This window comes from Psammomys obesus, unplaced genomic scaffold (genome assembly GCF_907164565.1).
Source record: "Psammomys obesus unplaced genomic scaffold, mPsaObe1.curated_primary_1811, whole genome shotgun sequence".
Taxonomy (NCBI): Eukaryota; Metazoa; Chordata; class Mammalia; order Rodentia; family Muridae; genus Psammomys; species Psammomys obesus.
Genome location: NW_026596166.1, coordinates 4,263,745 through 4,285,951, shown reverse-complemented (window position 1 = coordinate 4,285,951; position 22,207 = coordinate 4,263,745). Strand labels below are relative to the sequence as shown.

Here is a 22,207-nt window from a genome sequence, read left to right as displayed (position 1 = left end):
AAAAAAAATTAGTTATAGCCAGGTGGTGATGGCACATTCCTTTAGTCCCAGCACTCGAAGAGGAGGCAGAAGCAGGTGGATCTCTATGATTTTGAGGCCAGCCTGGTTTACAGAGTGAGTCCAGGACATCCAAAGCTACACAGAGAAACCCCATCTTGAAAAACAAAAACAATCAAAAAAGAAAGTTATAATTTCAATGCTTCAGTGGAGACATAACTCCCATTTGAGAAAACCCAATTTTTCTAAAACTGTTATTCCTCTCTTTAGAGGCGTTAAATTTTACAAAGCCTCATGTATTCACCAATCTTTCTTTTAAAGATTCGAGGAGCATACTGGTGTCCCCAGTAAATATCTCCATTGGAGTAGCTGAATATGTGATAAAGACAAGCTGGTCAGAAACACACAATGAGATGCTTTCAATATGGAAGGAAAAGAAGAGGTAGAATGCCAACCACAGCATTTTAAGGCTGAAAAAACTGGAAATGACAGGCATGATTGGGCTGGCCTTTCATTTTACACGGTTGCCTAATTCTGTAACACAGAGAAATAGTGTGGTGGTTTGAATGAAAATGGCCCCTCATAGGCTCATATGTTTGAATGCTCGGACCCCAGTTGGTAGAACTGATTGGGAAGGATTAGGGGGCGTGGTCTTGCTGGAGGAGGTGTGTCACTGGGGATGGGCTTCAAGGTTTCAGAAGGCCATGACAGTCTATTTAATGATCTCTCTCTCTCTGCCTCCTTATTATTGTTTCAGATGTAAGCTCTCAGCTGCTGCTCCAGCAGCATGCCTGTCTGCCCGCTGCCACGCTGGTCATGGACTCACCCTCTGAAACTGCAAGCCAGCCCCCAATCAACTTTCCCTTCTAAAAATTGCCTTGGTCATGGTGTGTTTTCACAGCAACAGAAAAGTAACCAAGACATAGGAATATGCTTGACCTCTTTATGTTGCTCAGACGTCATTTGCTACTACTATTTTAAATATTTAGTTATTTTTCAGATTAAAGTTTATTATATTAAAAAAGTTGTCCATAAAAGATCAAAATTAATCAGGCTCAAAGACTATACAAGTCAATAAAGTCTATGCAGTTAGCATAGTCGTTGGTATGGGGAGCTGTGGAGCTTCACATTGGATTTTATACTTTTACTCTCAAATATACTTTATGTCTCTCATCACCAAGAATGGAAAATCCATGACAGTTTGGGCTACCTTTTATATTCTCTTTCATAGATCATGTGTACTACCTGTATCCAGGCCTCCCTCATCCTGTAATATTTAGCCTCTCTTGTCCTCTTTTCTATATATAATACTGTGCCCACATACACATTTACATATATGCATAGTGACTAGACTCAGCATATCAGGGAGAACAGTTTTTTTTTTTTTTTTTCCTTCCTGAGAGTGTATTACCTTGTTTAATATTAGGTCCACCCATTGTCCTGCAGATTTTGTGATTTCATTTTTTTCCTTAAAGCTGAATAGTATTCCTTATCCTCCTCCCCCAAAGACAGGTTCCCCCTGTGTAACCCTGGCTGTCCAGGAGCTCATTCTGTAGATCAGGCTGGCCTCAAACTCACAGGGTCCACCTGCTTCTGTCTTTTGAGTGCTAGAATTAAAGCCGTGTGCATTACTGTCCAGCTCCATTTTTTTATACACAGAAAATTCTCATTTTCCATTCATCTGTCGATGGACAACTAGGTTGACCCCAATTCTTCACTAGAGTTAATAAAGCAGAAGTAAACACAGGGGTGCAAATGTCCCTGTGGATATGGTATGGAGTTTTCTGGGCAAATGCCCAGGAGTGAAACAAGGGTCATATGGTAGTTCTGGTTTTAATTTTTTGGGAAATCTCCAACTCGGCTGTATTAATTTCCACCCCTACTACTAGAGACTAAGAGTTCCTTTCTCTCCACATCTTCTCCAACATTTGTTGTTAGATTTATTGATGATGGCCATTCTGAATCAGGTGAGATGGAATCTCAAAGCAGTTTTAATTCACATTTTCCTAATGGCTGAGGATGTTGAACACTTTTAAAAAATAGTTATTGGCCATTTGTGGTTTTCATTTTGAAAAGTGTCTATTCAATTCACTTGCCCACTTATTGACAGGCAATTTCGTCTGCTTGGTATTTAGTTTCCATAATTCTTGTAAATTCTGGGTATTAGCCCCTTGTCTGAAGCACGGCTGGTAAAGATATTTTCCCATGCTGTGAACTGTTTGCTAATTGTGTCCTTTGCTGAATAGAAACTTTTTTTAAAAAAAATCTATTCTGTTGATACTTTGGGTTAGTTCCTGTTAGTTTGTGTTATTCGGTGCACTATTCAAAAAGTTCTTGCCCAACCCAATATCTTGACAGCTAACCCCTATGTTTCTTCTGGAAGTTTCAACGTTTCTGGTTTTAGATAAAGGGTTTTGATTCATTTTTGATTGATTTTTGTACTACGTGAAAGATAAGAACTAATATAAATATTTTAGTAGATTCTCATCAGCGCTCTAAGCTTCTCTTCCCAAACACTTGCTTACTCAGTCTCTGAAGTCTGATCTCTTATCTGTTGTTATAGCACAAAGTGGAATTTAAACTGTTGTTTCAGGTTTTTAAAATCTGAAGTAAATGGAAGGAAGGAGAAACAGTTCCCCGTCTGGCAGTACTGTGATTCCCGCTTCTCCTTCTCGGCAGCTCTTTTCAGCATCTGAACCCTTTTGCGTCCAATCCCTGGCTCACCCTCGTTGCTGGGAGACTGCGGTGAGCCCCGCCTAACAACCGTTGTTATGGGCGGAACCTTGTGACCAGCCGTGGAGCGCCTGCGGCGACCCAAGTCTCGGCTCTCGCGAGGTTTCGTGTTCTGGAACTCGCGGGGTGACGCTCTTCGTAAACTGCGTGGCGATGTGTGGGGACTGTGTGGAGAAGGAGTACCCCAATCGGGTGAGCAAGTGGGCGCGGAGAGCCTCCCGCGGGCTCGGTCTTCGGTCGACCTTCCTAGGCAGGCCAGGGCCCACTCTGCGGTGCTGTCATCCCGGGGACCCTGCTTACGGGGGCCGGTCCCCCGCCCTGGTGGCTGACGTCAGACGTCGTTCCGGGTCTTGTGTGTTGCTGGGGACAACAGGGAAACGTCCTGTTACCCACCCCACCTAGGTTAACAGCCTCAAAGCCTCAGTCCCTCTGCCATTCCGGCTTCCTCTTCCAGCTCGATTTGATCAAATTCATTTCCCTGATTCCGGCGCTGGGTGAACCTCTGAGGTCATGTTAGAACTCAACGTTTTGGTTTTTTTTTTTTTTTTTTTTTTGAGACAGGTCTCATGTAGCCCAGGCTGGCTTCAGACTCACTATGTAGCCGAGGATGGTCGTTAACATCTGATCCTCCTGTCTCTACCTTTTGATCGCTGACATTAAAGGCATGCCCCCTGGGCCCAATTTATAAGATGTTAGGAATAGAAACCGGAGCTTGGTGCTTGGCAGGCAAGCTGTCCGCCAGCCTCTTGTTCTAACCCACGTTTGAAGTGGATGGAACTGGTGCCCAAAGAGGAGCTATCACTAGCTCAAGTATGAGAGCCAAAACTAGATTGAGGTCCCCCTTTCCCGTCTCTTTCTCTTTTCCTTGCCCCTTCTCTTTTCATCCCTTCTTCTGGGTACTGAGGATTGAACCCAGGCCTGTACCACCCAGGCAAGCAGTCTACCAACGGACCTATACCCCTGCCTTTAGTTTAAGTCTTTGCTCCTCTCAGGCTTAGGAGGTTTTGAGGCTTGGCTCTTCTCATTCTCTTAGGGAAAACTTCATGCACGTTGATGTGTGTAGTCTGGATTGCTATGCTAGGCTCTAAAGGAGTGAGTGAGTACCAAGGCAGCGTCACAGCTGCTTAAGGTCTTGCAGTTTGGGGGGGAGTATGATTGACAGGATGCTTTTTAAATGTAGTAAAAGGGAAGACTGATAGGGGATAGGACTGTGGCATTTTCCATCCGAAGAAGGTGGTTTTCAGATGATGGTGATTGAGAGGGGAAACTGAAGGAAAAGAGCAAGATGAAATATCCTTTCATCGGTTGTGAGGTAAACGTCTTCATAGCTCTTTCTTTTAATATTTTGTGAGTTGCTAGATGGTTGTGGCGGCACTTGGGAGGCAGAGGTGGGCAGATCTCCCAGTTCAAGGCCAGCTAGGTCTATAGAGAGAGTTCCAGGACAGCCAGGGCTACAAAGAGAAACCCTGTCTTGAAAAAAAAAAATTTATTGTGAGTGATATGTAAGTCTTTTGAGATTTTTATGTAATACGACTTTTTATTATAGTGCAACCACTATGGTATATTAAAAAAAATGTAGCATTCATTACCGAATAAAAATGTACACTGAAATGATACAGGAGGGCTTATTCAGGAAAAATGCATGTGCACATTTCCTGGCAATGTGTATAAGCATGTAAAATCATTAGTTGTAGGGTAGCATAAAACTCGTGTTCATAAAAAGGAATATCATAAAAGTAGAGTCTTGTGCTCGCTTCGGCAGCACATATACTAAAATTGGAATGATACGGAGAAGATTAGCATGGCCCCTGCGCAAGGATGACACGCAAATTCGTGAAGCATTCCATTTAAAAAAAAAAAAAAAGTAGAGTCGTGAATGTGAATTAACACAAATCATTGGCTCTCATGTTGGAGTGGTTTGCCTCCCAGGCATATTTGACATTATCCAGAGACATTTTGTTTGTTTGTTTTTGGAGACAGGGTTTCTCTGTACCCCTGGCTGTCCAGGTTTTACTTTGTAGACCAGGCTGGCCTCAAACTAACAGGTCCGCCTGCCTCTGCCTCCTGAGTGCTGGGATCACAGAGTGCACCACTGAGCCCAGTCCAGAGATATTTTGATATTACGCTGCAATACACAGGACAGCCGTCAAAACAAAGGACCGCACGCCCTAATGTCGGTAATGTTGAGGTTAAGGAACCCTGAATTAGAAAAGGAAAGCACTAAAATTAGAATTAGGTCTGACTTTAGTCTGACAGTATTGATAAAAGGACACAAAGTTAAATTTTAAATCGAGCACACTAAAATGCAGTAAGACTGCTGGTTGGTTAAAGCAGGTTGGGAAGCAGGAAGTTACTATAAAGACATTGTATTGCTGGCCAATACACAGTGATCAAGGGTGGTCACATAAGGGCCAGAGAGATTGATCGCTCAGTGATTGGTGCTGTTGCAAAGGACCTGGATTCAGTTTCCAGCACCCACGTGGCCCCCAGCACTGTCTTAACTCCAGTTCCAGGGGATCCAACTCCTTCTGGTCTCCATGAGAACCAAGGATGCATTCATATACATAAAGTAAAGATAAATCTTCAAACAAACAAACAAAAAAAAGAATGGGGAGAAGCTTCTAGAATGTAAGAAGTGTTTTATCTCTGCTTTTATTATTTTTCTGTATTGTATCTTAGTTTATGCTTTTTTTTTTTTTAATCTAGAAAAGGGTTTTTATGACTGTTAATGATGAACGTTGTAGAGTGGGACCACAAGGAAAAGTTCCTTATGGAGGTTTTTTAACAGAGCTGATTAGGGGCTAGAGAGATGGGCCAGAAATCAAGAGCGTTTAATGCTGCAGCAAAGAATCCAAGTGCGATTCCCACCTGTCTTGTCAGGAGGCTCAGAGCAGCCTCTAACTCTGGCTCCGTGAGATCCAGTACTCTGGCTTCCACGGCACCTGCCCTCACTGTGCACACACCCACACACAGAGACAAAGACACACATAATTTAAAGTGTTTTAATCTTTAAAAAAAAGAGAGGCAGTCAGTTCATTCTTTTCTTTTTGTCCCAGAAGTAGATAGATAGCATAATTCAGAGTAAAATGATAGTACAGATTAAAAGGGAGGTTCACTGGGCTGGCAAGATGGCTTAGCAGGTCAAGGCACTTGCCTGCCGAGTCCTGCAAGTTGTCCTCTGACCTCCACATGTAACACAAGTGTGCACTCCCAAAATAAGTAAAATGTAATAAAAGACTGTCAACATTGAAGCGTGAAGGATAGAATAGTGACTAGAAAGTCTGGAGAGTGCCATTCTGGAGCATTCTCCTAGCTTTTATTATTTTTTAAATAATTAAAGGGCTGTCATGAGAAAGAATTAAATGCTTCTTTGGAATTTGAGAAGACAGATTTAGAAATAACTAGTGGGTAGATATTAAGAAAGTTTCCAGTGTAACTTGAGACACAGGATGGAGAATGATAAAGGAATTGAGTGCAGCCTTGTTCCTTAGAAGCTGAGTGACCATTTAGAATCTTCTGGTTAATTCCCATTGGGAATTCTTTTTCCAGAATCAGGGATTATTCTCCCAACTAACCTGGATTCTTTAAAAGACTTAAGTCATAGCATATATTTTTATTAATTTATTTTTTTATTAATTACAGTTTATTCACTTTGTATCCCAGCTGTAGCCCCCTCCCTCATCCCCTCCCAATCCTACCCTTTCTCCCTCATCTCCTCCCATATGCCCCTCCCCAAGGCCACTGATAGGGGCGGTTCTTCTTCCTTTCCATCTGACCCTAGCCTATCAGATCTCATCAGGACTGGCTGCATTATCTTACTCTGTGGCCTGGTAAGGCTGCTCCTCCTCAGGGGGAGGTAATTAAAGAGCCAGCCACTGAGTTCATGTCAGAGACAGCCCCTGTTCCCCTTACTAAGGAGCCTAGTTGGACACTGGGCCATCATGGGCTACATCTGTGCAGGGGTTCTAGGCTATCTCCATGCATGGTCCTTGGAGTATCAGGATGGGAGCCTACCACAGAGGGCCTCTGAAAGACTGCCCAGCAGGGTATCGAAGCAGATGCTGAGACTCATAGCCAAACTTGGGGCAGAGTGCAGGGAATCTTATGAAAGAAGGGGGAGATGAAAGACCTGGAGGGGAGAAGCTCCACAAAGAGAACAACAGAACAAAAAATCTGGGCCCAGGGGTCTTTTCTGAGACTGATACTCCAACCATAGCAAAGACTTATTTTATTATAATTAATTATGTGTGTATGGGTATGCACCATGGCACATTTTAAAGAATAGAAGCCACAATCCACTAATTAAACAAAGTGCAGGGTGGTGATTCATGCCTTTAATCCCAGCAGGAGGCAGACCCAAGTGGATCTCTGATTTTGGAAAACCTGTCTTGAAAAACAACAAGAACAATAAAATAATAATAGCTGTTAGGAAGCTCTTTTTGTTTTTAGAGACAGGGTTTCTCTGTTTTACCTTGGATGTCCTGGACTCGTTTTGTAGACCAGACTGGCCTTGAACTCACAGAGATCCTCCTAAGTGCTGGGATCACAGGCATGTGCCACCACACCTGACTTTAGGAAGCTTTTTCTTTAAACAATCTCTTTTTGTTTGTTTGTTCCTGGAAATAGTTCTGTAGATCGAGGTCTTTCTACATATCCCTGGCTGTCCTGTAGACCAGGCTGGCTTTGTTAGGAGGCTCTTAAGTACACAATAAGTGATATTTAGTTATTAATCTTTGGGTAGATGGTTTTCACACACCAGAACACACAGGACTGTGTTCCCGGTAGGGTTTTAACCTACTGGCCTGTCATGCTACACTAAGAACTTGAATTCAAGCGTGAATTTAAGCAAGAAAACGGACCACCAATTTCCTGAACCTGAACCCAGTTTTTAAAAATTATTTGTGTGTGTGTGTGTACACGGATGCAGGGCTGTGCATGTGCTGTGGTGAGTGTGTGGTGGGCAGAGGACAGCTTTCAGGAGTCCCTTGCCTTCCACCGTAGGTTTCAAGGATGGAATCCAGGCCATCAGGCTTGTATTGCAACCACTCTTACGCGGTGAGCCATCTCTAACCCCCAGCCCAATTTTAAATACTCAGTTGTAAAGCAATTTTTTTTTCCAGAAAAACCCTTTGCAAACCAGTTGCAACTAAAACTATATTCCATTTTCTAAAATGGTTACAAAATATTTTCAATACAATGTGAACGAAACTGGAGTTTCATGTATTTCCCTTCAGCTTTATACTCTGTAGTGACACAGCGGCACCACAGAAATGAACCACTAATTGAATCAGAGACAAAAACCTGTTAGTGATGTACAAATTAAAAATTACTGTTTATATGCTTCATTTAAAACTTAGCTACCCAAGTTCATATACTCAAAAATATCTAATGGAATTTCAATAATTTCTGGGTTGGATATATAGCCACTCTAACAGCTGTGTAGGAGTGGATTTTTAAAAATTATTTATTATTATTATTATTATTATTATTATTATTATTATTATTATTATTATTATTATAAGACAGCTTTCTCTGTGTACTCCTGACTGTCCTGGAGCTCATTTTGTAGACTAGGCTGGCCTCAGACTCCCAGATCTGCCTGTTCTTGCAGAAAACAGGAGTTCAGTTCCCACCACCCATAACTCCTATAACTCCAGCTCAAGGGTGATCCAAGATCTCTGACCTCCATTGGTACTTGCATTATCTACTTGTGCAAACCCACAAATAGACCACACACATACACAGAGTTTGTTTTTTTTTTTTTTAAAAAAAAAAAAAGGAAAACTTGGTAACTTCTTATAGAGTTCAATATGCCACTTAAAAGATAACCTATGTGACCTAGCAATTGAATTTGTAAGTATTTACACAAGAGAAGACCTGTATCTGTGCCAGACTTGTACGTGAATCTTTATAATTGCTTTTTTTCATAATTGCCCCAAAAAGAAGACAATTCAAATGCCCACCACCAGCTAAATACATAGAACACTACTTGGCAGTAAAAAGTAATAAAAAGCATAGATGTTGTGTTGAGAAAAAGAAGCCAGAAACAGAAGATATTCTAATCCATTTGTGTAAGTATGGGAACATGAAAGACTGGGGACAGAATAATATCATTGGGTCTCAGAAGTGCTGGGGATGCTGGAAATGGACTACAGAGAGTGAAGGAGCTTCCTGGGGAAATAGACATAGTCCATATTTTAATAAGGGTGGTGCTTACTTGTTACATACATGTATTAAAAGTCATTCGCTGCCCTACTCTGCTTTCTGTTGCTGCGTTAAACACCATAGCCAAAAACCAGCCTAGGGAGGAAAGGGCTGATAAACACCCTAGCCAAAACCAGCCTAGGGAGGAAAGGGCTGATTTGGTTTATATTGCCTCAGAGTCTGTGATGGGGGAAGTCAGGACGAAACCAGTGAAGCAAAGCTGCTTGCTTCGTGCTTTCTGTGCCTTGCTCAGCTTGCTTTCTTACACAACCTAGAACTCCTGCCATCTGCCCAACGGTAGTGCTGCCTTCAGTGGGCTGGCCCTCCCACATCAGTCATCAATCAAGAAGATGCCCCACAGACATGCCCACTGGCCAGTCTAATGGAGGCAGGCCCTCAGTTGGGATTCTCTATTCCACATCAATAGTGTCAAGTTGACAAAAACAAAGCATCACATTCACCTTTACAATAATATCTCAATAGTGTTTTCTTTAAAGAAATTAAAGTGTATCACTATTTCTTAATAGTTCCAAGTGTACAATTCCGAAGTTTGTTTGTTTTTCAAAGTGTCTTAAGTCAAAGTGTCTATGACATCATCCCTCCAAACTGTATGGTCATGTCTTGATTCCTGCTCCAGAACTCTTCTCTTCCTTAATTCTCAGAGTTAAGACCCCTCAGAAGGGAGAGTTTGTTGTGCGGCCGGGAACCAGGAGGGCTTGACTGTGGTGTTTAAGGTGGCCCTTCCTAAATTGACTGCAAGAAACACATTTGGCGCTCACCATCCCTGGAGCTTCATGTGGCATTGGGTGCACAGGTGCTTTGGAGAAATGATTTTTATATCACATTAACTATTAAAATGACTCAGTTGGGCAGGAGAGGCGGCTCAGTGGGTAAAGAGCTTGCTGTTCAGTCCCCAGACCTGGGTTCAATCCCCAGAACCAACAGAAAGGTGGAGCTCCACAGAGTTGTCCTCTGGCTCCTCCACACGAGCTGTGGCACATGCACACTGCCCCACCCCATAATAAAATACACTTTTAAATAAAAATATTCAGTGTTCCTGGCAACTGGATTGGATTGTCTGTTCAGTTTCTCCATGCCGGAGTGAAAGCCTCTGTCCCTGACCTCCATTCAACAGAAGCCTTTAGCTTCTCTGTCTCAGCCATATACACCTTACAGGCTGACTCTGGGATGCTTTGGTTTATTTGGTGGTGTTACAGGCTTTAGAAGAAGCTGTTTCAACAGGCTGTACACTTATGTTTAGCAATGACTCATTCGCTGTTTCTATCTTGATTGACTTAATTCTAGTGTTATGGCCGGTCATTTAAAGATACTTCTAACATTTACTAATTTCCTTTTCGTATTGAATGTTGTTTTTCTCTTCTATTTCCAAGTATTTGAACTTAATCTCTTATGTTTGCTCGGCGGTACAGGGACGGCACCGAGGCCTCACACGTGCTGAGCAAATGCTGTACTACTGAGCCCCATCCCCAGCCCTACTTCCCCCAAAGTCAGGTGTCCTTATAAGGAGTAATTGTGTGGGAAAGCTGGTGACATAAGAAAGTACTTGAAGCAGGTGTGTTCTGGCTGTGTCTTTGGCCTGTAGAGACTTTGAGTCTTGGTCGGTTTCACCAAAGATTTGAAAATGTAAGAGAATTCCTCTTCTCACACTCTAGGGGAGCACATGTCTGGAGAATGGGTCTTTCTTGCTGAACTTTGCAGGCTGTGCTGTGTGCAGTAAGCGGGATTTTATGCTGATCACAAACAGATCCCTGAAAGAGGAAGATGGAGAAGAAATAGTTACCTATGACCGTAAGTAGAGTTCGTTTTGAAGTGCAGATGCTAGCAGACATCAGCTTTCAGAAGTTGGGGTGTTGTACGGGTGTTCTGAGGGCACATTCAGTGTTGTGTTACAGTACATGCCTACTGGTAAGTTATTGAGTGGAAAATACAGTCAGGACCCCTTTACCCAGCGTCTGTCTCCACACTGTGCCTGACTTGTCGTGATCTTGTGATCTTCCTGTCTCTGCCTCCTCACTGCTGAGATTATAGATGTGTGCTGCCATGCCCAGCCCACTGTAAAATCCTTCTATCACCTTACACAGAGCCTTTTTTGTTGTTGTTTTTGTTTTTTGTGTTTTTTTTTTTGTTTGTTTGTTTTTGTTTTTTTTTGAGGTAAGATCTCATTTGTAGCTCAGGTAGTCTACAATTCATTCTATAGCCCAAGCTGCCTGGAACTCATGGCTCTCCTGCCTCAGCTTCCCAGATGCTGCCGTTAAAGGGATGAGCCACTCCTCCCAGCCAGGCATTTACTTTAAACCTTGGATTCACAGTATGAGTTTTTACTCTGACCATCTGTTTAATAGAGTGGTGTTCTTGAATAGCATGAGGTGTTCAGGGCTAGCCTGGTGTGCCTCACCCAACTATTACAGCGTCCAGGTAGTGGAAAGAGAATGATCAGAGGTCCAAAGTCAACCAGGGCTGTCTAGTAGGGGAAAGAGAGGGGAGGGGGGGAGGGAGTGGAGAGAGTGATCCAGCTTAGGCCATTTCACTCATTACTGAATGGCTCATTCCTGGCATGCTTTGGTATTTCCAGTTTTGCTTCTGTATTTTTATCTGGTCTGGCCTCCTGTCACACTGTCCATCTGCTTTTTCTTCATCTTGCTTTTATATCTGTGACCTTCCCATCCTCAACACCGGGAAATCACATGTACAGTACAAGTGAAAGCATCTGAGATTCATACTAAGAATTCCTGCAAATAAAGGAATTATACATGTTACATGTATAATACATGTACATGTTAGCATTCAGACACTATGACAAATACTTAAACTGCTTGCATCTCCTTCTTGCTTTTCTTCTGGTTCTTGGGTATATTGTGAATATGAATAAGGAACAGTTCTGATATTATTTTTAGAGACAAGTATGAAAAACACCAAGCTCTTAGAATAGGTTCAGAGAGTTTAAAATATTCCAGAAGGTATTTTTGTCTTCCTTTTAAAGCCTATATCCCCTTTAAGATGTTTTTGTCCAACGTAGCAGGGCATAGAGAGTAAGAGCCAGGTTCTGGGGCCACGCTCTTAGGTTAAGAATTCTGACTCCAAACCTATCTCTGTGGTCATCTGTTTACTTGATTATAGTGTGCCTTTGTGTCCTGACAAAGTGGTAATAATGTTATGTTCATTGAATCTGGGATTATGGGACTAGCTACAAAAGTATTTCAAGAGTCTCTGGCACACAGTAGCCACAGTTTATCGATTACTGTTACATTGGTTTTAGTAGATTCTTTTATTACTTCAACTTCCCTCTCATGTCCACTGCTGTTTTATTATGCCTAGTTACAGCTGCACGTTTACTGTCATTCCTGAGAATAACAGCTTTTGCCTCGCCAGATGGGTCCGCACTTCTAAAACACACACTGTTGTTAAACAGTGTTTTTTAAACAATGCTAGCAACTTTTTGGTGAGAAGCACCTTTACAAAGTCCCAGCTACTCTGGAGGTGAAAGGACAAGGCCTGCCTGGGCTGCAGAATGAATTCAGAGCCAGCCTGGGCAACTTAGAATGAATTCAAAGCCAGCCTGGGCAACTTAGTGAGACCTTGACTCAACAATGACAAGAAGTCTGGGAATGTAGGTGAGTGGTAGAGTGCCTGCTCTGGATTCAGTTCCTAGTACCACAAAAGTGAAAAGTGAATTATCACACCCAAGGTTCTGCTTATTGATTTCTGTAGGGAGCTTTCAGTGGCAATTAATATGTGTACATTGAGTCCTTGAGTTCAGGTCCTAGTTAGGTAAAGTTGTGACAGAATCTGGATTTAAGGTCAGTATTCTAATGGGTTTCTTGCTGTGTTAAATGTGACAGCGTTAAGATTCCTTCTAAGTATTATATGCTGAGAATCAATATTTCATTGTTTTGAGACGCTTCTCCAGACTTCATTGCATGTCTTTGTTTTGGCAGATCTGTGTAAGAATTGTCATCATGTAGTAGCCAGGCATGAGTATACATTCAGTATCATGGATGAATTTCAGGTAAGTGTACCTGGGCGTTACTGAGGACGGACTGAAAGTGCCCTTGAGCATCTGCACATGAGTTGTGTAATGGAGTGATAGCAGTTATCACACCTGTGCAAGCTGGGAAGCTCTAAAGGTGGAGAGATCTGTGCATCCTCACAGGAGTCCAGATCAAAGTATATGCCTTACAAATGGTAGGCCAGTCCTGTCATGTTAGTTCATTAACCATTGTGGATTCTTTCTTTAAAAAAAAAAAAAAAAAAAGGTTTTAAAGATGTGTTTGTGTGTGTGTGTGTGTATGTGTGTGTACACACGTGCGAACATGTCTGCCTGCAGGGGTGTGCGTGCATGCGTGTATCATGTGAATACCTATTGCCTGCATAGACCAGAAGAAAGTCCGAGATTCCCTGGAACTGGGGTAACAAATGGTTGTGAGCCACCTTGTGGGTGCTGGGAACGGAACCTGGGTCTTTTGTAGGAGCAGCAAATGCTCTTTTCATTGCTGAGCCGTGTCTCTGGTCTGCTTTTACAGGTTTTTAGCAATTACTGCCATGGTGCCTTTTTTCCAACTGCTGTGGGAACTGCACAGTTGGCTTAATTTAAGTGTTGGCTGCCGGGTGGTAGGGGTGGTATTGGCTCACACCTGTGATCCCAGCACTCGGGCAGGGTCAGGCCCATTTGAGTTCGGGACCACTCTGGTCTACTCTTTAGTCTTTTTTTTTTTTTTTTTTTTTGGTAAGCTAAATTGCAAGATGGGTATGGTTAGGTATATCAAAGTTGGAAGAGAAAACAGAGCCACTAGAGAAAAGGGGATTTGTAGTATCCATTTTCTTCCTGTCAGGAAAGCATGTGAAGAACTTGGGCCTGTGGTGCAGGCTCACAGTTGCTCGGCATTCACAGGTCTGATGGTCAGGAATTAAAACTGGACAGCAGCAGGACCTGGCTCTGGACAAACTGGGATCCAGAGCTCTTCCTCAGGGCACTTGTTTTCAAGCCTCAGACTGACTTTGTGTGAACTTCATATTTATCCACAAGATAAGACTTTCAACTGTCAAAGGAATTCTTTTCAAGTCATTCACATTTGGATAGTTATTTGCTTAGGAAAATAAAAGTTAATCAGGCATAGCAGAACCTATTACCTCCCAGTCATTTTTTGTTTGTTTTTGTTTGTTTGTTTGTTTTTTATTTTTTGGTTTTTTTTTTAAGAAGGGTTTCTCTGTGTAACAGCCCTAGCTGTCCTGGACATGCTCTGGCCTCTGTCTCACAGAGATCCACCTGCCTCTGCTTCCTGAGTTCTGGGATTAAAGGCGTGTGCCACCATGTCCAGCTCCCAGTCATATTTTTAAGTTTTTACTTTTTTTTTTTTTTTTTTTTTGAGATTTTATACTTTTGTGGGGGGATGTTTTGCCTGTGTGTGTGTCTATGTACTGTGTGCATGCAATGCCCACAGAGGCCAGAAGAAAGTGTCAGATTCCCCTGAAACTGGAGTTATAATTGTGAACTGCCACATGGGTGCTGGGACTTGGACCCAGGTTCTCTGGAAAGAGCAGCCAGTGCTCTTACTCACCATCTCTGTAGCCCCTAAATTTTACTTATTTTCATTGTGTGTATGAGTGTTTTGCCTGGATGGATGTGTACCACATTTGTGCCTGGTACACATCTGGCCCATGGAGGCCAGAAGAAAACACTAGATTCCCTGGAACTGGAGCCACACTTGGCATGAGCTGGCGTGTGGGTGCTGGGAACTGAACCCAAGTCTCCTGCGAGAGCAATAGGGACTGTAAGCACCCTTAACTGCTGAGCCATCTCCAGTCCCTCATATTTTTAAATGGAAAAAAGGAATGTGTCAGTCTGTTTTGGTTAATCTAAACATCTTGACCATAACTTTGTTTGTTTGTTTGTTTGTTTGTTTTTGCTTTTTCGAAACAGTGTTTCTCTGTGTAGCTCTGGCTGTCCTGGACTCACTTTTGTAGACCAGGCTGGGCTTGAACTCAAAGAGATCCAACTGCTTCCGCCTCCCAAGCACTGGGATTAAAGGGGTGTGCCACCACTGTCTGGCTTACCATAATTATTTAACATATAAAATTTATGCCTTCAAATATTTATATGAGCAAAATGAAGGTTCAGAGAATAGTAGTGGCCAAAGAAGAGTGAGCATTTCCTGTCCTGAAGGACACCTAGGTCTGTCTTTATGAGAGGACCAGTGCTTGCAGCTCTCTTCCATGTGCGCACATGAGGTCTTTAGAACCCCTGAATGGATGTGGAGATTGCCTGTTTATGTCCTGAGAGAGCTGTTGTAAAGTACTTCCATGAGACCAAAGCCCAGCTCATTTTCCTTTACAACTGAGTGCAGTAACCTCTGAACAGCCCCAATTACTCTGGGTAGACAAGAAAAGGGAAAAGGAAGATGGCTGCAGTCATAATGCCTAGATAATTACCACTCCTCCTGAAAACAGAGTCTCGGGGGCTGCCTCTGCCTCCAGTCTTATTTTACCAACATCTGCCCTTGCTCAACCCACATCCTGTACTCGGCCATCAGATGGTTTTTGAAAATTATTCCTTTGTACTTCCTCGTTGGCCTTTCACAGCCATCCAGCTGCAGCATAATGTCCGAGCTGCTTATCCCAAGGCTGTGGCTGGTCCAGCTTCTCTCTCACTCCCTCAGCTCTTCCCTATGTACTCCAGATGAAGTATTGTTTCAGCATCAACCTCTCCTTGCTTCTTCCCAATGGAAGAGCATTAAACTTCCCCTTCTTGAGTGCTACTCAACCTCATTCCCAGGAGGATCGCATTGTACTGTCTCCAGCATCTTTTTAGATTGAAAATGTTATATTAAGGCTATCCAGTGCCCTCTTTTGGCCTCTACAGGCACCTCCCTTACATGTACCCATCCACAGCACACACAAATATACACAGATTTTTTTAAAAATGTTTTAAAATTTTATTAAACATACTTAGTTTTTATTTTGTTAAAAATCATTTAAGCTTAATTTGTTTCACTCAGCTACTTCTGTGGCTCATTCTAGAAGCAAGTCTTTACCTTTTTTTTTTTTTTTTTTTTTTTGCTTTTTTACTTGAATAGCTTTGTTTCTTTTCTTTTTTCCTTCATTTTATTTATTGCTTTTTTTTGACACACATTTTCTCTGTATAGCCTTGACTGTCCTGGTCAAGTCCTTGCTTTGTAGACTAGGCTGGCCTTGAACTTACAGAGATCCACCTGCCTTTGCCTCTGCCTCTGCCTCCCAAGTGCTGGAATTAAAAGCATATGCCACCATGCCAACCTGTAAAATGACCTTCATTTTCATATGATTAAAACAACTTCTTCATAGGCTTTCTGTAGCCTGTGTAAATTATGTACTTTTTCCCATTTATAATTCTCTTGGTGTCTTTTCCAGAAATGGGTTTGTTAACCATTGTCTTCTTAAGTATTTTTTTTCTTGAAGTCTATACTGCTTGACTTTTTTCTGTCTTTTAAAGTAAATTCTAAGTGCTTCTTTGCTTTCTTCTCTCATTCTTTCTTTTTTTTCTTCCTTCCTTCCTTCCTTCCCTCCTTCCATCTTTCTTTTCTTCCTTCCTTTCTTTCTTTCTTGACAGAGTTTCTCTGGGTAGCCTAGGCTGTCCTGACTCCCTCTGTAGACCAGGCTGGCCTCGAACTCACAAAAATCTTACTGCCTCTGCCTCCCTGAGTGCTGTGATTAAAGGGGTGTCCCACCCCTTTAATGCCTGGCTCGTTCCTGTTTTCTAACGGCAAGACCACAGGAAGAAAGATGGAGAGAGTACAGAATACAACAGAAATATATTACACATGATTATAATATTTAAAATCTCTGGATGGTGTGTCCACCTCAGGGAATATGTGGGTGCTGTGAGAGGTGGGAGACAGCCTTCTGCTCCTCAGTAGGCCAGGAAAGAGGACAGGATGAGAAGTGGTAGGTAAAGAGCAAGGGCCTCTGAGTGAGCAGAGAATCTACGTGTACACCTGGGAGATTCTGCCCAGCCCACCTTTCCTCCAGATCACTACCCTCAGCCCTTTGAGCTCCTAGAAATGCATGGGGCCTGTTAGTTTCCCCAATTGGCCAGCATGGTAAAAAGTGACATGATCTCACTACCGCCCTGGTGGCACCAGGAGCATGTCCCTAGCATCTCAGCTTAGGATACTTTCCTGCAGAAGCACCATAATATGTGCTTAGATTCCACACCCTTTGTACAATACAAATTTAAAAGATGTGTGCGTTTTCCTGGGAATCTAACTGCCACATATATAACATTACTCCCATGGGAAATGGCTTTTGAATTCCAAATTGTTGACTGACAATCAAATTCACATTCCAGGCTGCCTGTAAATCAAAAGGTACAAGTATAACCAGTCTTACTAATTTAATAATTTTGCCAGATTACATCCAAGTTATGGGAGTTAGTTTTATAAAGGTCATAATAAGTTATTTCCTTTGTTCATGATTGGACACATTGCAAATCTTGGAAGCATTGACTAAAAACCTGACAATGATTAGATTAGTTGAAAGTTCAGCATGTTTTGGGCCATGCTTGCAAGGCAAGCACTGTTACCAGCTGAGCTGTATTCTCACTCAAAACTCAGCCATGTGTGTGCCTTCACGCCTCTTCCTGTCTAAGTCTCTGTCTCGTTGTCTGTCTCTCTCTTTCTCTCACCCTCTTACCCCCGCCTCCCAAGTGTGGGATTAGAACTGTTCTCCATCACACTTTGTTACTTTTGTCTTTGTTTCCAGGAAGAGACTGTCTACCCAATAGTGATGTCTGCTGGGTTCAGGCAGTGGAAGTATTGACAACAGTAAATACCTTGTAGTGTCTCTTCTCTAAGCTTTAGCCTGTATGCATTTCTGCTGGGTGTATAGAGGAGACTTTGAAATCATGAGTGCAGGGAGGAAGCCCGGTGGAAGGATGCCTGCCTAGTATGTACAAAGCTCAGGATTTGGCCTCCAGCACTGAGATCAATCAGCCACGATTAATTCGGGAACAGGCTGTAAGAAGCAGGCTGTCTGCTCTCTGCTGTCTGACTTGCCAGTTGAAATAGAAAGGGGCATGTCTTCTTTGGGATCTTTGTGCCCTTGTCACTGTTGAGCTCCACAGACCTCTTTGGTGACTGTCCAGACCAAAGAAACACTAATTGGCTGATCCATTTCCAAACAGCTAGCAATAGCAACATCAGGTGTGGGGGCACTAGTAGATTCAGCATAGACACTTATTTTTATAAACAAAATAAAAATATTTTAAATAAGAAAGCTTAAAGGAAATACATCTGTGACAGCTGTAAGAGCAGGACTTTGCCCTAAGGAATTTTGCCTAAAATAAAATCCTTTCTGTCATCAGTCTAGACATTTGTTAAGCACAAGATAAATAAAACTTCTTAGATACTTAAATAGATGAAATTCCATGGCATGCTAGTAAATTTAATGTAAATTTTTTTTATTTTCTAGGGCTCATAAAGACGGCTTTTCAGCCTAAGATTTTTGTCTCTTTTATCCTGCCTCCTGTTGCATATATATCCTGGAAAGGCAAGACCCTAAGAACAAGAATGTGTCCTTAGAAAAACACACCCAATCTCCTTTGTTATTTATCTTATTTATTCATTTTATTCAGTTACTCTGTGTGTGTGCGCGCGCGCGTGTGTGTGTTGTGTGATGTGCATTTTTGCCATGAAACATGTATAGAGATCAGAGGACAATCCTCAGAAGTTTGTTCTCTCACTGTGTAGGTTCCTGGGATGCAGCGCAGGTCACCAAGTTTGCACAGCAAGTGCCCTTTAACTGCTGAGCCATCTTACTGCCCGTATTCAGTGTTTTTGTTTTGTTTTTCACTTTTGGTTTTTCGAGACAGGGTTTCTCTGTGCCTTGGCTGTCCTGGACTCCCTTTGTAGACTAGGCTGGCCTTGAACTCACAGAGATCTGCCTGCCTCTACTTCCCAGAGTGCTGGGATTAAAGGTGTGCACCACTATACCTGGCTCCTTATTCAGTTTTTGTTGTTGTTGTTGTGTTATTTTTGAAACAAGGTCTTGTGGATTCCAGGCTGGCTTTGAACTTCTGATCCTCCTGCCTCCACCTCCTGAGTGCTGGGATACAATTGTGTGTCATCATGCCTAGTTGTGCAGTGCTGGTGATTGAAGCCAGGGCTTTGTGCATGCTAGCAGGTACTTCACCAGTTGAGCTACATGCAGCCCTGGTCCAGAGAGATCTTCGTTAGTTTAAATAGAAGCACTAAGCTAAATATATATGCTTTCTTAGTCCAAGAAATAGCCATTCTTATACACATGATAAGAGTTTACATAATTCTTACATAAAGAAAAGTCTGCAGGGATATACAGAGTAAATCTAAAGCATTGCTAACAAGTGTTGAAAAACTAATGTGCAGGAAGATTATCAGTGACAATTTGTAAGAAAGCTTTAGCAAGCAATCATCTATAGAGCATCTTTCTCCCTGCCCCCTGAGGTAATGCTGTGCTTTGTCTTGTTTTAGGAGTATACCATGCTGTGTCTGTTATGTGGCAAAGCTGAAGATACTATCAGTATTCTTCCTGATGACCCCCGACAAATGAGTCTGTTGTTCTAAGCCTCCTGCAGTGCTGTTGTAACTATGTTGGGTTGGTTTAAAATATAGCAGCCTAATGGTTTGTCTAATAATGAAAGTTCTTTGTATGTTTTCTTTTCTGCTTAAACTTTCCTATTTGGAGGAAAAAGCAATTTGGAGTATTGTTTTCTGGAATTGAGCTTCTTTGCTAAAGTCCCCTGTCCACATTAGTGCTGCCAGAGTGAATGTGTTTGCTAGTGGTTATTCAGCTAGAAGCAGAGCACCTCTGCACTCAGATCTGACAGATTTCCTGTCAAAGAAACCCAGGGCCCTTTGCAAAAGTAAATGATGGAATGGGGCAGAAATTCTACATGGTGAACTTAGAGCATTTTGTGACACCTACACACACAAAACCAAACAAATAACAAAAAAATCCCACATCCATTAAGGCAGTGCAGTGGTTCTCAACCTTTCTAATGCTGTGATCCTTTAACACAGTTCCTCATGTTGTGGTGACCCCAAGCCATAAAATTATTTTCATCGCTACTTCATAACTGTAATTTTGCTATTGTGAATTGTAATGTGAGTATCTATATACAGGATATCTGCTGTGTGACCCATGTGAAAGGGTAGTTTGATCCAAAGGATTCTGGACCCACACCTTGAGAACCGCTGGATTAAGGGAATGGTCAGTGAACACAGCTTTAATAATTTGAAAATAAGCAAATTGATATTTTGAATTATAGCCCAGAGTATGCACTAAATACCCATAGGTGCATGCTGATAGCAGTAATTGGGTGGATGGATAGATGGACAAATAAACAGGGGAGGAAGAGAAGGAAGGAGGTGCAGGGGAAGGGGTATTTCCCATGACCTACTTTGTCAGTGTGGGCTGTGCACATAGTGACTCCTTCTGAAGAGCAGCATGGAAAGAGAGGAAAGAGAAACCTAGCAAACACTGGCACAGCCAGGTGGTCAGGGTTAATATTGTCATCCATAAGCCGTCTTGATTTGGGTACCCTTCATATGATGAAGTGTGAAGGTCTCTATGGTTTTCTTCCTATCTGATCACGAGAACATGCAAATTCAGATTCCCTGACCAGTGTCTCTCAAAACTGACCAAGGTCTTCAAAAACGAGGATGTGAGAACTGTTAGGAGGCTAAGGAGGCGTGGTGGCTAATGCACTGCGGCCTAAACGGAAGCCTATCCACAAGAAGCACAGGCCAGAAAACAGAAATCGGAGCCAAGAATACACTGTAAGTGAATCGGATTGTCCCATTTCCTCCAGAGGGATCGTAGAATGTGTTATGTGCATAACCGAAAGAACCCTGACCTAGCGGTCCCAGCACTGACACCCTGTCTGCACTGTCCTGGGGAATCAGATAGCCCGTAAACAGAGCAGTGCTCTGGGCTTCAGTATCCTGTTTCTGTAAAACTGGGCTAACAGAATGTGATCTTGTACTCTTTTTGCAGGACTGATAGGAGACCCAAATGAATTAATGAATGTAAAATACTTTGGAAAACCTATAAAGTTCTAGATACAATGATGTACCTTCAGTTCTTAGTGTAACACCCAGGCTTAAAGGGAGCAGGCATTAGAAACAGAACTGTTTCCTCATTGTGGCTAAGGGTTCGCCACTAAGGCACACAAAAAGTGAGCAACTGTGCAGTGTTGATTCCAGGGAGCCCTTCTTATATTGTAGCGGCAGTAACAATAGCGGAGCGCGTGCTGCTCTGTACAGTAGCCACTGGAAGCACTTACTTACACTGCCATGAACATGGTGCCATTGTCACTCCAGTTTTGGAGCTAGGAAGAGCCTACTTGATGACATGAGCAGCTCAGAGTCACTCAGTCGTCACAAGGACCCCTTCCCAGCAGTGGTGCTGGCTGAATGTGAGGCATAAAGCTCTGGTGAGGTTGGGAAGAGGTCAGTTCAAGGTGTCATTGACAGCCCTCTGCAGAACCCAGGCATGTCAGACAAAGACTTATTATTCAGAAGGTTAAGTCAGCTGCTCCAGGGAGGGCAGGTGGTTTCTTCCTGGAAAATGCTTTCCATTTCGCTACAAATCTATATCTGACCTGCTGAGGAAACCGTTTGGTGAAATGAATCCAAAAAGCTGAGAACAGCTTCATTTCTGTAAATAGCAGCAGTGAGTGATTACAGCCCCCAAGGTCCCTTTTGGAGTCTGCCGAAGCTCTGGCGAAGCTATTGAGACTGAAGAGTGTGATCCTGTATACCCCGCTGACACCTCATCTACCACAGAGTATTATCCATCTATTTTGGATATAGATTACAGCATTTCAAAACACAGGATCCTGTATTCCACTATTATTCAGCCAACCTAGTGCTGTACCTTGTGATACTCTGGTCTTGGAGAATTCTTCTGGGGCTCTAATGGAAAATAAAGACGTCTTAAATCCAGTTCCACTGATTTCTCATTTTTCTGTTCAAATAAAGGAAAGCCAGACGAATTCATTAGTCTTTACTAGTGAAAGGAGGTCACTGTGGGCATTAGAATGTCAGCTGTCTTGGCATCTTTTTCTACTCACCGTATGATGACCAATCAGGAGTCTACCTGTTTTGCCTTTTATTTTTATGTGTGTTTTGTTTGGTCTTCATGTTTTTACTTTTTTTAAGTTTCATATACTATATTGACATATTCTTTTTCTTTTCCCAACCCCTTCCAGATCCTCCCTGACCTCAATACCCACCCAACTTCA

General features: G+C 42.5%; 1 protein-coding gene and 1 non-coding gene across 2 annotated transcripts; both read left to right on the top strand.

The window, feature by feature from the left end:
• Window positions 1-2,800: 2,800 nt before the first annotated feature.
• Window positions 2,801-21,908, top strand: Churc1 (churchill domain containing 1). The gene is made up of 4 exons (XM_055595288.1): window positions 2,801-2,922; window positions 10,608-10,743; window positions 12,891-12,961; window positions 19,434-21,908. Exons 1-4 carry the CDS (start codon window positions 2,884-2,886, stop codon window positions 19,524-19,526), a joined length of 339 nt encoding a protein of 112 aa, XP_055451263.1. The 5' UTR covers window positions 2,801-2,883; the 3' UTR covers window positions 19,527-21,908.
• LOC129667822 (U6 spliceosomal RNA) lies at window positions 4,477-4,583 on the top strand. Its single transcript, XR_008718816.1, has one exon. It is a non-coding gene; the product is annotated as a U6 spliceosomal RNA (small nuclear RNA).
• Window positions 21,909-22,207: the final 299 nt, after the last annotated feature.

What these genes read in the sequence shown, in the direction of transcription:
- Churc1 (XM_055595288.1), top strand. Translation starts at nt 2,884, where the DNA reads ATGTGTGGGGACTGTGTGGAGAAGGAGTACCCCAATCGG. An exon ending in AGAAATAGTTACCTATGACC is followed by an intron (nt 10,744 to 12,890) that starts GTAAGTAGAGTT and finishes TTGTTTTGGCAG; the next exon opens with ATCTGTGTAAGAATTGTCAT. An exon ending in GTATCATGGATGAATTTCAG is followed by an intron (nt 12,962 to 19,433) that starts GTAAGTGTACCT and finishes GTCTTGTTTTAG; the next exon opens with GAGTATACCATGCTGTGTCT.